This window comes from Astatotilapia calliptera, chromosome 18 (genome assembly GCF_964374335.1).
Source record: "Astatotilapia calliptera chromosome 18, fAstCal68.1, whole genome shotgun sequence".
Lineage (NCBI taxonomy): Eukaryota > Metazoa > Chordata > Actinopteri > Cichliformes > Cichlidae > Astatotilapia > Astatotilapia calliptera.
This window is the reverse complement of record NC_137439.1, coordinates 14,271,850-14,288,380: the sequence shown is the minus strand read 5'-3', so window position 1 is coordinate 14,288,380 and position 16,531 is coordinate 14,271,850. Positions and strand designations below refer to the sequence as shown.

The 16,531-nt window shown below is 38.9% G+C and overlaps 1 protein-coding gene across 1 annotated transcript in view; it reads left to right on the top strand.

Moving 5' to 3' along the window:
• The first annotated feature begins 1,495 nt into the window (after positions 1 to 1,495).
• yes1 (YES proto-oncogene 1, Src family tyrosine kinase) overlaps positions 1,496 to 16,531 on the top strand; it is a 33,660-nt gene continuing 18,624 nt past the window's right edge. The window contains exons 1-3 of the mRNA XM_026148738.2: positions 1,496 to 1,883; positions 14,953 to 15,243; positions 16,201 to 16,300. Coding sequence (XP_026004523.1) covers positions 14,961 to 15,243; positions 16,201 to 16,300 — 383 coding nt within the window. The 5' untranslated portion in view covers positions 1,496 to 1,883; positions 14,953 to 14,960. The remainder of the gene's footprint in view (positions 1,884 to 14,952; positions 15,244 to 16,200; positions 16,301 to 16,531) is intronic.

The following is a 16,531-nucleotide window of genomic DNA, read 5'->3' as shown; positions in this document are numbered from 1 at the left end:
ATATAACGTGCTTTGAAATGACCGTTGTCGTGATTTGATGCTATATAGATCAAATTGAATTAAATGGAATTGAATTATTTAACTTTAAAGGCTAACCGATAATAAAATATAATATTAAATCTGACCGATGAAAAAAACAAAATGTAGATATCGAGCAGTGGAAATCATTGCATGATGACAAACAGTGACCGTGCAAACTCTGAGAATCCTTGCTCGTATGCATCCGAAGTGTTTTGCAGACGGAGCCACTTTCTAGGAAAAAAGCATCTGGGGGACATGCTGTGGCGCCTGCGCACTGTGTAGTTAGAGTCAGTAGGGGTCAGCAAATCACTTGAAAATTGTTTCATCCCTTTACAGACACACTCCCGCTGTGTCTGTAGTCAGCTTTTGGTTAGGTGTTCAAGATGAAAGCCCAACATTAGCCTCCCGCTCTCCTTCCTTTTCTCATTAAATATTTTGAAATTATTTTAAATATGATTTTTTTAAACTACCGCCTCTGTGTAAGTTTAGAAATCTTATGGAAACAATGAATATTTTAATAAGTGTTTTACACACTATGATTTTCCAGTCTGTGCTTCGCAGACAGCCTCGCTGAAACACGCAGTCTTTTACACCTATTGTTAACTCAAGTATCTGCGTGAACACACCTCTTTTAACCGTTTGTAAAACCCAGATGGCGCTAAATGCCTGCGCAATATGAACAAAGTTCAGAGGTGAACACCACGACGCGACTGCGCTTTATTTTTATGGCCAAATAATACATCTTAAAAAAAAGAAAAAGAATGAATGGAGATTGTTGGAGAGCATAACTGAAAACGCTTTAGCTGTCCGGGCAGATGGTGGGCTTTCTCCTTTACAGGGATGTCGGCCATATTGGGCACACGGGAAAACCGTTCAATAGGACACAATGATACCTTCAAGTTCTATCGGAAATAACAAAACGTCGACATGACCAGGCGTGGGCTAGATAAAAGTTTGATTTGTCTTTTTTAATGACCAAATAATTGAATTATTCAGATTAAAAGACTCTTTATCTTGTTGCAGTACAAAATATACCACGGAGTAAGATATCCGTTACACATGAGTAGTTCACTGACAGACAAAAGTAATTACTTTGAAGTTATCCTCGGTGTGGTTATTTGCTGTACTTCTGTGAGCAAGCTAAAATTCTTTGGGTTTCGTACAGTTTGACAATTAGAAGAAGCAATTTGGTGATATCGCATTTTTAAAGAAACAAAGGCCAAACATTCAGAAAAATAATGGTCAGATTAATAATTATTATTATTATTATTATAACATAAGCGTCTTCAATCCTCATTATAGTATACACACACAAACAACCCGCGCTATTATATATATATAGTAACACTGGATAAGAATGGATATTTATATTATGCTGCCTCTCAAACTGGAGGTCGGATTGGCGTTTGAAGTTGGGATTTGCCGATGTTCGAGTCTAATCTGAGCAAGTGAAGGCAACATGATTCCTTCTTTGGCCTCGTCTGTTCCTCGGTCCTAGTCCGGCTATTGTTGTGTGTCTTTCGTGGCAACCCTGACCTATCGGCAGGCGGTGATTTCTGATATTTTAAACTGCTTTGCTCAGCGCCTCCACCGCCATATTAAGTAGTCTTTGTCAGCTGGCGGCGTGTCCTCGCTTTGAGGGAATTTTAATTTAAAAAAAGGATCCCAGTGAAGGGCTCAGTGCTCGTGAAGTAGTTAATCGGTATGGGACAGACGGAAGACTGAGATTCCACGTTAGTAGAGTCTGCTCGTGTCGCCCGTTTCCACTTAAGGTTGTCGACGTGAAATTGAAAACGCTGGGGGGAAAAAGGCTCACAGGACGCATGTAGCCGACCCACCACACTGCTACGGTCGCTTTTGAGGTAAGAAACGCTCGCCAACAACTGACATTTTACGTTGGAAGTCGATTCAGCAGGGCCTCGTTGTGTTTGTGACACTTGGAGAAAGTTGGGAAGGGACCAGAGGAGTTTCCTCGCTGTGTTACATTGTCGTAAAAGCATGTTTCATTATTAATCCGCGTTTAAGACCCCGGTGGGGTGGGGGTGGGGGGTCGGTCCTGTGTTGGAGAGGACAGCTGTTTGGAAAGGCTCCAAAACCGTCCTGGGACAAGACGAGAGCAGAGTTGTAGCTATGATGAGAGGTATTATTTATTCATTTACATCTTGGAAATCTTTATTTCAACTACATATTTTGGTTCTTTTCATACAATAAAAGTTTACCACCCTGTCCCTATCTCTGTGCCTCACCCAGTCTCCCTCTCCACACATGCATCAGCTGTTTTAGGCCTCAGCTGTGATAGGCCTTTTAATGCAAGGCACTCATCAGATTTTTCTAAATGGCCAGTGTTTTGATGCCAACTTTGCTCTTGCGTGCTTTTATTGTGATAGTGCAGCTCTGTTCCTCAGACTTATACACACGTGTGTAAGATTTTCAGGCATGCTGCTGTGTTGGATTGTGTATGTATCCTAACATTTACTGCCCCTGACTCTGCATGTGTCTGTCGGTGTGCTTATATACTCTGGTGCCACGGTAATCCCTCTGTTAGTACAGCCCCAGTTGGCTGGACAGTTGTGTCTCCTTCTCACACAGACACAAACACACACATATACACACACAGCTGGAATGGAGAGGGCAGTTGGTAGAGGAGTGAGGAGCACTAACAGGTGGTGTTGGCTGTGGTCCAGGAGCTTGAATTTTAACTGGGTTGAAGGATCCTTGCATACTCTTTGAGTGTCCTCATGGCACGAATGAGACTCTTCACTGTCATTAAAGTTTGCTGATTAGAAGCCTCCAGTCTTTTGTGCCACAAGTGGAAAGGCTGAAGTCGTAAGGCAGCTCCACACATGTTGGCAATCTGAACAAATGTTTGGATTTTTGGTGAAAAATAAAAAAATAAAAGAGGAGAATTCACCGTGGGCAGAGGGAACAAGAAGAGCTCTTCTTTTTAATAGCTTGAAGATGGCTCTTTCTCTTTCCCAGCCTCACTCTAGCCTTTGACGGGCACAGCAGGTGGCCTCGACGGCATGAATGGATTCGGAAGGAAGTTCATCTCCTAGCTCCCCGACAGTCCCCTCCTCTCGCTGTGATTGGCAGAGATGGCAGGCTGCCCTGAAGATAAGACCGAGCTGGGCCTCAGAGAGTGTGCCAGGGCAATTACTGCGTTATGCTTTAGTAATGGGTTTTCAGGCCCTTGTATATTTTCATTGCTCAGTGCTTGTGGCTGGCGTTAAAAACCAAGGCGATTAACTTTAATATTATGCAATGGCTTTATCTTTATCAGAATGAGCAGTTTGGCTGTAGAAATAATGTTTACTTATGCATATTGCACATGCTCATTAATAACTTTTTTACGGTGCTGAAAAGATCAATGAAAAACAAATAAGCAAGGCTGGAGTGATTGATGAATTCATCTGAAGAATCTATAAAAAAATACTGAACGATTGCTGGTTTTCAAACTTTTCAGATGTGAGGTTTTTTTCTGCATTTGTCTCATTTACACCACTATGACTCAGTTTTTTCGATTTTTGTTTTCAGTGTCCAAAAAGTTCAAAAACAACTCATGTTTAAGGATTTCCAGCTGATCGGGTTAATCCACTACCTGGATCACATAACCATAAGGAAATTGGTGCACGTTTTCATCTATTCTTGGATATAGAGTATAAACATGCTTCTCTCTGTAATTGTACCTGCTCTAATAATCTGGCCCTCCAGGTATTTGAGTATTTCAATACAAAGGTTTTTCTTTATGCAATGTTCCAAATAGGGCTTCAGTCTATATTTGTCTCTATAAGTTGTGAAATAGTGGTCAGTACTGCTCTGTGCCAAGTTTCACTCTCTGGTCACTTCCATGTTATTGTTGTCAGATGACATTTGCAAACATTAATGCCTTTCTTTTATTTAAAATGAATAAATAAGTGTCCTTCCTGAGTTATGACCAGTTTGTTTAACCACAATCTCCATTAGCAGCATTAGATCCATTAGATCAGCCTCAGGTTAGCTATTTTTAGCTTAGCTATTTATCCTGGGGTCCCTACACACATAATCCAACAATCGCAACATGCAAACAAAACAAGCAGGTTCTTTGTATAAAAAGAACATTTTAATTTAAACAACTAACTTATATCTATTGCTTTGGTTCCAAGATCAGGGCTTTAAGTTTGCGTTCATATTCACACAGTATATTTACATCCTGTGTCCATCAGCTGTCTTCATTATCCATTTGTTAATACTGCTTTAACAGATATTTAAACTGATTTAACTTGTGAGAACATTGCCGTGCACATCATGCAGATTCATTTTGAGCTATTTGTAACTTATTTATTCCTTTTGTTGAAGCACTGGAACAGATCACACTAATGCATTTTATAACCTCGTGTCATTCATTTTAAAGCTCTTCTAATGACTGACAAACCTCCACCTGTTTTACTTACATTATTATCAGACTATGTTAATTTACAATCCACCATTATATCAAATAGTTTAGTTTTCTTCGATAGGAACATTCTTAACACTCAGGTGGTAACATTTAACACCAGTTTATTATCTGTCACACAATCTTCTACAGCCTTCAACTCCTCATTACGTGTTTCCTTTAACTTATCGGTTGACGCTATAAATAACTCTTGAGTCATCAGCATATATAGCAATCTGAGCCTATTTTAATAAGATCATTAATAAAAAGACAAAATAATAATGGTCCCAAACAGCTACCTTGGTTACTCCACACATTACATGTCTTGTCTTTGACGGACCATTAAATTAAATAATCTGCCTACAATTTCACAGACAAAAGTTATGTTATAGCTGAAATGAGTGTGCTGACCTGGAAGCAGTACATATGTTATCACTGCAAGATAACATCAAGTATTATTCAGGCATTTACAGCTACCATCTGAGCCTTTCAGTGACAAACACAGCACTTTTAGTCTGACATGGACAGTTGTCTAGTGGGATTACACTGCAGTCATTTTATAGTTACCCATTATAGCAATCTCAATCACTACCAATGCAAACAGTTGTGGTCCAACCAGATTGGAACCAGTTAGAAGAAACCTGGTTTATACAATGTTGATAAGCCTGTAAGCTACCAGAATACTTTGCCTTAAAAGCTGTCAGAAACAGAGACTGAACGATGAAAACCTTTGCTGATAGCTTTCCGTACTTGAGTGGTTTTTTTTATATAGACTTACACTCTATTCTGGCTTACATATTCTGACTTAATATACAAAGTCTTACACTCTGAAAAAATACATCCTCTGTTGAGCTCCGGTCTCTGGTATACACCCTACAAGCCCAGTCTGCGTCACAGAAATGTCCCAAGTGACTGCAAAGTTTGCGAAAGGCAGTTGTGTAAGGGTCAAAGTCTTCTCCAAAGTTGCGTCATTCGCGATCTGTCACCTCAGTAGCCAGAGTAAGGAGCTTCATCTCACAGGACATAATGCATGAATATCGCATTTATACAGAGCTGTACTGAACCATTTTTCTGAGAGCAGACATGCTGGAATTTGTTTTGTTTCTTTTAAAAAAAAAAAAAAAAAGCCCTCAAATAATTAAAACCAGTTTGTCCATTAGGATTGAGTTTGTTTTCTTTTCGTTTGACAGATCTGAGATTTAGCATGACGTTTTCTTTTCCCTGTTTTTGCTTAGTTACTCTGCTTACAGTTTCTGCCTGATATTTGCATCAAATTGCTGTACTGACTGTATAACTGGTTATCTCTTGTGTGGTAGCTCGCTGACTCGTGCCATTATAACAAGTATAAGGCTAACAGTTTGTAATGCTGGAATTTTTCTTAATTTGAATGTTGATGCATGCCAGCCGCAGCAAATAGCTTCCCGCCTGTAGTGCAGCTTCATTGTTGTATTTTCCCCTCTGGGAAGCAGCAGCCTGTGTCTCCTTAATCTGCATCAGCATCACTGGTAGTCTGGCACATAGCATTGCATGTCCCTGGATACAGTCTATTGCCAACATTTGTTTGAACACATACCAGTCGCTGGGAGTAAAGTTATTCATAAATATGCGTGGGAGTATCTGGATAAGTATATTTCCCTTTCTTCTGTTATTCCACACAGTGGTGGTTGTTTGAAGTGCAATGCAACTAATCAGTATTGTCGTTCTTTATTATTGCACCATTTGTTTTCTAAATTAACATATTTTTCATTCCTGTAAATGGTCCGTTTGATCTGAAGGAAGATCAATAAAATTGAATGAACGTGAAGGGTTATGGTAAATATTAAAAAAAAATACCATTCAATTAATGTTGTTGACCTAAGTGCATCAAAACTTCAAGCACTGCCATGGTAATCAATGTCCAAATCAGTGCTTCAGTTTTTTTGGGTTTTTTTAATATATGTACTTTACTAAAGAAATCAAAGAGACCACAAAAGAACTCACAAAAAATCCTCGAACATGATTTATAATGCATCAACATTATTAAGGTCACTTTATTGATCATGTTTGACGCAAGCTGTGATGACACCACAGCTCAGTCACCACGTATACAGCCGCTGAGGGTGTGCCATACTCACTGTAGTGTTCTTCTGAGTGATGGGTGTCGCCACTCAGACTTCTATACAGCATAAGTGCTGGTCTAGGAGAAGAAAATGTCAAAAAAGACAAGCAAAGAAAATCAGAATTTGTTTTTTTTTTTCCTTTAAAGAATTCTCCGGAAAGTCTGATCTTCTCTGGAAATCAGAGGTTCTGCGCTATCGCTGAGGTGGTGGTTTAAAAACAACACGACCAGCTGGAACAACAACAAAGCCTGGCACGCACCAGCGGATGTGGGGCCACCCTTTGTGGCGCTGTTTGGCAACATTAGTGGGTAGTTTATTTCAGACAACATTTAATGATAGGCGAGACCACCACAGCTATCATCTGCCAACAAGTGACACTTGTCAAAATAACTTGTCTGGATACAGTCTATAAAAGAAGCTACTTTTAACTGCTCGCTTATTCACAAAGGATCACCGCAGCAGGCAACTCTGTATGTTTGATTTGGCAATTTTTTTTTTTCTTTACGCTTGATGCCCTTCCTGGTCCAACTGGAATTATTTCCAGTTCTTACCTAAAAGGAATTTATAGGTTACAAATCTACAGGAAGTTTGGCAAGTAATCACAACAGCTTTTGCTAATGCAAACTAGGACTGCAACTAATGATTATTTTGGTAGTCGACTAGTGTGCCAACGATTGTTTCAATAACTCTTATCTCCACTTCTTGTGGGCAAACCTCTTGCACCAGGCTCCACTACCTCACCTCCTCAAGTCTGCTCACCTGTGAATGTCACCCTGTTGTCTCGTCCCACAGCAAATTAAAATAATGACTCACGAACATTTGAATTTGAAAATTTAAAAATAATCTAATGTAATTGTAACATTTCTCAATAGAACATGCTTAATTCTAATTGTACTATGATTGCATTCTCTTTATCGACTAATCAGTACACAATAAAAATATAGTTCAGATTACAGGTTTAGCAGTATTACTGCTGTTTGTAAGCACTGCTTCCATCTTGGATGGTGATGTCCGTGTTGGTAGGGTGTCTTTGAATTTTCAAGTTGGAAGTTTTTGGGGATTGTTCCAGTTGAATATTCTAACTCATAATGCCATAGATCATAGGCTCGTTACATGATATGATGTTGCCCACACCTATGCTGATGTGTAGTGCACAGCTTGTTTAATTACTGTGGATGTTCCAAGTGGTGCCAGTCGATAGACTTTTTTTTTTAATGCCAAGATTAATATGTTTTTTCATTCTTGTGTCTATTTGTATTTGTCTATTCCTGTTGTACTTATTTTTTTTTACGATCTCTTCTATTCCGATAGTTTTAGTAATCTGCCTGCAGGAATCTGCTAACATTTGTAAGCCCTTATATTGATACTACAATTATTGTTCTTTATACTGAGGTGATGATTGTTATTCTCTTACTGATAATTAAAAAAAAACTGGCAAAAAACTAGCCAGAATTGAATAGGAAGAATCGACGGTGCTGAACAGGCTAATCACGGTTCTCTATAGGAGCGCGTCAGGTTACAGCATAGAGTTCAGAGGGTTTTGTGGTTATGTCATAGGTCACAGCGTAGGTTTCACGCTGTAGCAAAACTTGAGCATAGCTCTTTTGCTAGCTGCTCCTGTTGTTAAACTGTAGAACAAATAGTTCTGCCTGTAAAGCACTGCAGTGTTGCTGATTATCTAGTAAAACTTTTTGAGACAGGATCAGGCCGATGCCAGATCAGCATGCCCAGTTTTGTCAAAATCGCTGTTATGTTATGTTTTTGAGAAACTATGGGACTAAGACGTCCTTTGTGAGCTGACAAAATACTCCCATTTCTTAAATAAAAAAAAAAAAATTATAGCTCAGCTTCACGAAAAATTGAGTTTTTTAGAATGTATAGTTTGCACAGGGCAATAACACAATGGTAGCATGCACTATACATTATCCATCTTAAATCAGATCATGACCCAAATCACTGTATGGGCTTGAGGCACCATTTACCGTGCCCCTTGGAACCACCAGAAAAATGGCACATTTCTTTCAGCTAAACTCATTGTGTGTGTAACAGCCTCATTTAGGAAGCCATCTGAGAGAAGATACAGTAATCTGCCTGTAATTTGATTTGCTGTGAAGGCGATTTAAGCTGTCATTGCTGTTGGCAGATTTGTCACACTAGAGAAAACACTGGTAGTAATATTTATCTTTGTGACATGCATTATCGGGCTTTTTTTTTCCTTTTACAAAACTGCAATTGATGTATAGTACAATGATTTGGCTAAGCTGTTGTAATGATACCATTTTCTATTCATGCCAGTTGTACTTGTAAATGTTTGTCTATGAGGCCATCTGGTTGTTTTGAATATTTAATTGGAGCATTTGATTGATAGTTGGCTGTTGGGTGCCACTGTAAGAACAGTTCCGGGCCCTTATAAGCTTTTGTGCTGTTGGTGTTGTAGGAATATGCATGGGATCGTATAGTTCGGGGGATTCTGATGTGATCTGTGGGGGAGCACCACAAAATCCTTTCTCTTTGTCCATAACAAAAGGTGGGGGCAGACAAAAGAGAAAGCCAGAGGGAGAGGTGAAGTTTCTGCCTTTTCTCAGCGCACATTTCCCAGTTTTAAGTTTTAAAGAAAAACTGGGTGGTTCATTTGTTATGTGACACCCCCCCAAGAAAGAACTGAACCAGAATATGATGGACAACTCCAATGATGTTGGGGCATATTTTGACACGGACAGTAGAAAAGCTAGTTCCAGTTCTAAAGGAATCACATTCCACATGTTTTTAAGGCATCGTTGAAGATTTGTATTTGATAAGTTGCTGCTGTGTTATGTCTAGATTCTGCTTCAAGCCAATTCTTGAGATCTAAAGTGAAACTTGTGGCTGTTGAGCCAGTTTGACATTCGGGCTTGCTCAGGCTTGTTATCCATCCATTACTGTCTTAGAGAGCAAATAATATGAAATCATAATGGTATAAACAGCAAAGGTTGTTTAAACATATCTGTGACTTTGGGAACAAAACGGTAGTCTTCACAAGAGAAAGCCATGTTTTTGTCTAGATTTTTTTAAATCTGTTTTTATGTTGATACAGTGATCCATACTGATTTAAATTGATTTGGTCTTCATCTTTCCAGTTATTGACCCTTCATCTTAAAGTAGACATGCCACTTGCATTCTTCTTCATCAGTTTTTATGCTATTAGCGGCAGGCTAAAGTGCTGCTTCCAAAACAAACAGAATTTTGGATGTTTTTTCAGAAATGTTTTCACAAATTTGTTCCAGGTCAGCTCTAAGGTTCTGCACTTTGTGTATCGGACAGATGAAGCAGCACGTTTTGAAAAAAGGTGGGGAAGTGAAACAATAGACCAAAAAGGTTGTGCAATGGGGAAAAAAGTATAACAAATTAGATAATGATATGTTAGTCATAGTTTCTGTCAACAACCATTTTTTTTCCTAACTCAAACAAGAGGATAACTAAATAAAAACTAATGCACAAGGACAAAAAATATAATGTAATGTATCAAGACTTGTCAAGGCCAACATGTTCTGGAGAGATGAGATCCAAACAGAACTAATTAAGTGTTGTAGAAAGGCGGGACGAGTTTGGAATGGATCCAATCAGAAGTAACACTTCCCGTTTCTCATGAAAATGTGACAAAATGCCAACGAAAATAAGATTCCTAGTATTTAGCAAATCTGACTGGTAAAAATCTGACTTTTACTTCTTTACTTGATCTTGTGATTAAGAGTTGTGCAACAGTTTGATGTTGTGTGTTGTTTTATGAATGAGAAGGAACCCAGAGCTTCCAGAGAAAAAACACAGAAGTGGGGAGTATATGCAAGCGCGTCATCAATGTTCAAAAGTCAGTATTGATAAGTTATGGAGGTGCATTAGTGCACATGGCATCTTTATACATCTGTGGAGGCTCCATTATTGCTAAACAAAATCATGGACATCATAAAAGAGAGGCATGTGACTTTAAATGTGAGTTATGTTTTTGTTGGTAGAAAGTCAGTAAAAGTATCAAGTGTTTGGGTTTTTTTGTTTTGTTTTGTTTTTTATAGTCTATTTTGGGTGAATATGTCTTGGTAACCAATGAAGTGCCCAGAGCTGGTTCGAGATATTTGCCAAACTGTGAGGCTTGCACTTGAAGGACTTCAACAATATAGGTTTTCCGAGCAGCTTATTCTGCCAATTGTGTGGTTTCTTTTTCAGGAAAGGCCTAGGAAGATGATGTCATTCATTACAAAAACACAACTCCATTGCGGAGCAGGCTGAGTGCTGAACTGACCTGGACACAGCTCAGATCCATCACACATTAGAAACATTAAGAGCATTAAAGGGGAGGCCTAAACGGCAAATGTACATTTTGGTGGCATCAAAATAAAAATCATTGTTCCCATAAAATCCACTTGGACCTGTTTTTTTTTTTTTGGTCAGCTTGCTAGCAGTATAGAGTTTCTGCATTGAAATATCTGCGTAAGTATTTTGTTATACTAGTAATTTAGTAGACAAATTTTAAAAAATGAATCTGGAGAATATTATTTTCTATCCCAGCATATTTGGTTTTCCAAAACAGTTTTCTAATCTAGTTTTTATTTTTTATTTTTTGCATTTGATAATAACCGACTTTAACTAACTGCCAGTCGTAGTGCTGCCGTGCCCACACAGCTTACATGCTGCTGTCACCAGCTGGTTATCTCGTCTGTGCTAAAACTTCTGTTAGCTAGACCTCCTTCTGCAGTGGATGTCTGGATTCTGAGAAGCAGCTGACTCATCCTCGTGATTTCTAGTAATATATGTCATTATAATTGTCATATTTGCATTTGATTTCTTCTAACATTGTTGCTCCAGACACATAAATAGAATTTAACTGTACAGTACACTATAAATATAAATATTGATTGTTTCAGGTCTGATTCTTCTTGCTCAGCATTAGCTTTCCGTGAGTCCTGTTTATTTGTTCCGAGAAAGTCAGTTGGTCCCAGTTTGATGAAACAAATTGGGCGTCTAATGTCTTTTGCTTGCTTTGTTGTTTATTGTCGCTGTCGACCTTTAGCTGGATTTTAAGTAGAAAGGCTCAAAGGGTTAACAGCAGTAACGCTCTAGGTCTCAGTGCAGTGTAGCTTTTGATTTTGTTGCTGATATAATCGCTGCCTTGCTGCTTGCACATTGCGATTGCGATCAGGCTGTGTTGGGCTCCTTTGGCGCTATTCCCAACAGTCGGCATGTTTTCAATCTTTTATTTACTCTGTGGTGCAGAGCTGCACTGAGCTACACACAAAGAGAAATGTGCAGTCGTTGTGTTAGGGCTCATTTATTCATAGAGAACAACAAACGGGCCGAGCAGGGGATTTGTGCTGCAGTTTCTTTGTCGGGTGTTTTGTTACTTAATGGGAGGTGACTGCTGAACAGTGTTTCTTTAGCTTCAAGGCCACTTAACCTTGGAGCCAAAGCTCAGAGCCACCAAAGCTACAGCCTAACCTCTTAGCACAGAAGAATAACTTCACCTGACTCAGCCGCTCACATATTAAGTGCTATAATCCTTAACTAGCTTCAGAACAAAGATACTAATTCAAATTGGAACATTAAAAGAGATTTGATGTACTTATATAACCCTTAATTAGGCTTAAATTGTGGTATGTTTAGGGTTATTATTATTATTTTCGCTTACAGAAATACTGAAGTTTATTCAGGCTTTTGAAAGTCTGCAATTTCCAAATTACAAGATTCACACTTTTAATGATAACTCGCACAGCTAATGTCTTAACAAGCTGGAGGAGAAAAAAAGTTCACTTAAAGTTTAGTCAACCAGTCATGTTCCTCGCAAATGTAGTCAACTGTAGCTAATTAACTGAAACGCTGCAAGCTTGCGAAAGTTTCTTTAGTCAGAAGTACCACTTTTGTTCCATTTTAATGACTGAAGAACACTTTGTGAAGTTGAGTGAAAGAACAGCAATTTGCACATAGTTATCAGATTTCAAGTGTCTTCAAACCGCGTCATGTGGTCTGGAATACAAAGATAGCGTTGCGGTAGAGAACAACTGGAAATCCTAATATCTGAGACACTGAAAACTTTTGTGAATTTTTTTGGCTTCAGATACGGTATAAACAATGAACCCATTATGTTAATGTTACAGATCTGATAAACACACTATTAAAACATTTACAGCCCGTGCAGCCGTAGGTCACACACCAATGAAAAAGTTTACCCATGTGATTTAAGCCAACCAAAACAGAAAACAAGGCAAACACTCAACCATAATCCAGCATTTGAACACACATTATCTTTTTTTCTTTGACATTTGAATGACAAGTTAAAAGTAAAATCAGCGACTAAAGCTAAAGATGCTTCGATCCAGCTTTTTTTCAGTTTCCCACCCAGTACCAGTTACATTGGCTTTTAGTATCTGAGAATGTGACGTGATGGTTTTAAATTGATGAACTGTAGTTCTCACTGTGAGGAAGGGACTGTGACTCATTCTTTTAGGACGTGCACTGAACCAGCGTCCTCCTCCCTTCTCCCTCAGTCTCTCTGACCGAGTGTAATGAGCGCAAAGTGTGACGGGAAAAACAACCATGATCTGATATCTTCATTCATGCCAACTCACTTTGGCCACAGCTCTGCCGTTTACCACTGATCCCTAACATAATTATTGTTAGTATTATCAGAGAGTATATGCGATTATACAGTAGATTCTACAAACGATTATCCATTTATAATGACATATTATAAAAAAACAGTACTTTTGGATACATGTGGTTAGAACAACTTATAATGATGTATAAATAAATATAACATCTTTTTATGAAGCTGAATCTGTGTATTAGATTGGCATATTTATTTATACCATATAAATATATTATAGGTTGCATAATCAAAACAGTTATATAAAATGAGATGGATAGTGTTTGGAATTAATTTGGAATTAATTGATTAACTTGGAGAGGGTAGTGATTAGATTATGTTTTTGTGAATATGATGGATTTATGATTTTTTTGTGTGTTATCACATATTATTTATGTGTGAATTGAAGATTTGACTGATTGAAAATGTAGTTTTTCCCCAAGTAATTTTATCTCCACCAAGTGCTGATTGATTAAACCCGTAACAGTTGTATGCAAATCCTTTCAGCATTAACGGTATCATAAGGGATGAGTGCACACTTCAGCTATTCTGTTACAAATACCAATGTGACCCTTCACTTACGGGCACTTGAAACTATGTTGTAACATTTTACAAATGCCAGGATATGAGTCACTGAAACTGGAGAAATCTTGGAGTTGAGCATCCATCTGCTGTGTAGTGGCAGCTTGTTTCACTCTGCTGCCACGCGCATGTGCGCGCGCACATGCACTCGACCTGCATACACACAAGTAGTTTGACATAGAGGTCAAAGGTGAGAAAAATGAGTAAACAGAGCAGGCACTGTAGAGGATGCTGTCAACCCTTGACAACGCACACGAGCTCTCATACTCAGACACCGAATACGTTTCTTTGCGATCACACACTCTCCTAATTTGAGCCCAGATCATACGCTGTGCAGACTAGACTGCTAAACTGCCATGTACATGCTTTTATATATCTTTATCCCAGCATGCATTTCATGCACAATGCGAGCATCCAGTTTACTGCTCCAGGGCAGGTGTGGTTGGTATGCTTGCACTGAGTACAGTCATTTAAAAGTTCCTTTTTGGGGCTTATTGGGAACTTATTCTGAAGATATGAGCCAAAATATTACTTTTTTCAAATATCCCATAATGTGACTGTATAAACAGATACAGGTCCTCACAATTTGAGTAATCCCTGGACCACACACACACATTACTAACTCACTGAGTCATGTGTATCAGTAAGCCTGGGAGGGAAGAGCACCAGCTCTGAATGCCAAAGGGCTTTTTCTCCCTTTCAAATCTGTGTCAGTGTAGTGTGAACACAGGGGAGAGATGCCCGTAGGCTGGAATCGTTTCTTGCTGTGCAGCCTTGACAGGTTTTGTCGGGACTTGTAAAGTCACGTGAGGTCACTCCTTGTTTTCTGTATGCTAGAGTCAGGCTGAAACCCTCCAAAATGCTTTAGGCTAATGATGAACAACATAGTAGTTTCTGTTCATTTGTGTCATTCAAGTTCAGCCCTCATGACAAAGCTTATTATCAAGTCAACATTTATGGTGTTTAGCATAAATTTCTTTTATCCAGCGAGAAGGATGGTGGCTCATGTTACAGATATTTTTCACAGATTTGTACTTTGTTTTTGTTTTTTAAAATTTGCCTAATTTGGACACATTTTTTGGAAATTATATCATTTGTGTTTCATATTTTATAGTTAACAGCATTGCATTTACACCACAAGGGTGACAAAAGCATCTTTAACCCAAAGCATCTTTCTTGGGCTACTGGTATCCTGGTATTTGATCGTCAAATCTTCCTCTTCCTCGCAGGCTTGACGATGGGTTGTGTCAGGAGTAAAGAGGACAAGGGCCCGGCTCTGAAGTACCGACCAGACAACTCAAATGCCACTCCGGCCAGCTCGCTCCTGGGCCACTATGGGCCCGAGCCTACAATGATGGGTCATTCACCTGCTATGAATGCTCACAACAACAGCTACAACAGTCATGCTGCTGGCCTCACACCCTTTGGCGGGACGTCTTCAGTCATGACACCCTTTGGCGGTGCCTCCACCTCCTTTACTTCAGTGGCTGTGAACAGTCCCTTTCCCAGTGTCATCTCAGGTTAGTTTGTGGTGAATCAACATATTCTGTATTCATAGATTTATGTATTAGAGAAGCTATAAATGAATGACTTGAACAGCTTTCCTTTCTATTGTGTGATGCACAAACTGTTGTACAACTTTAGAATAAACTCAGTTGATCATTTGTTATGCAGAGGACGTTATAAGCAGCAGATGTTATGCAAATGAGACATTTGAAACGAGTCAGCCAAAACATCATTGCTGAACAGAAACCCAAAATAGGTCTGTATTATGGGAAGCAATGCAGAGGCATGGCCTCTCCTGAGCCAAGAAAAACAATAACATGGACTGGATTGAGTGGCTTTAGTAAATGCAAATTGCATATTGAACGTTTTTATTTCCTACACTAGTTAGACTTAGAATGACTTTAGAATTAAGGGTGTGTCGGTCATAGAATGACTCTGAGTGGATTTATATTTAAATTATGCAGGAAATGTATGCAACAAAGCATAATGTTGCCTCCTAAAGCACGCACACATCCCTCATTCCCTTCATGGCTCTTTCACGATGCTGTGGCCTGAGGGGCTCCTATGCATCTAATACAGCCCTTTTAATTTTCTCTCCAAGATAAACATATCTGAGTCCCGTTGTCTCTCTGCACTCCATCATTTGTCAGTTCTTTTTATTGTGAATAAAAAATTAAATGACCTCCCTTTAATTTGAGGTGATGCCACTCAGTTTGAGAACGCTAGGAGGAATATTCTGCTTCCCTGATGAATTCTTAAAAATAAATCAGAGCTGAGAGAGCCAGGTGTATATGCAGACCACCTCTGGTGGTATAGCAAGGAAAATAAATATCTGAAACAATATTTCACCGTGTTCTGCCATATTTCCATCTTACCTTTGTATTAATCTGTAATTTAAGGCTGTAACAAAGAGCGATCAAAATGAGTGTGTGTTTAGAGGAATCAGGCGTTTAAATTTCTCTCACTTTCAGGTGGTGTAACGTTTTTTGTAGCGTTGTACGACTACGAAGCGAGGACGGCAGACGATCTGTCTTTCAAAAAAGGGGATCGCTTTCAGATTATCAACAACACGTGAGTATATTTGCTTTTTACACTGACAAAATGCTAGGCGGATTTGTGTGTGTGTGTTTAATCCTTCAGTGTATTCAGGTCTGATATTAAGGCCGAGATCTGTCTGGGTTAATGGGTTCCTTTAATGGGCCATCTGTTTACTGTCCATTGATTTTTCTCTTGCCAAAGAAAAACATGCAGTTAAATTTATGACATTATACCAAAAAAAGGATGCTTATTATTGGCGCTTTG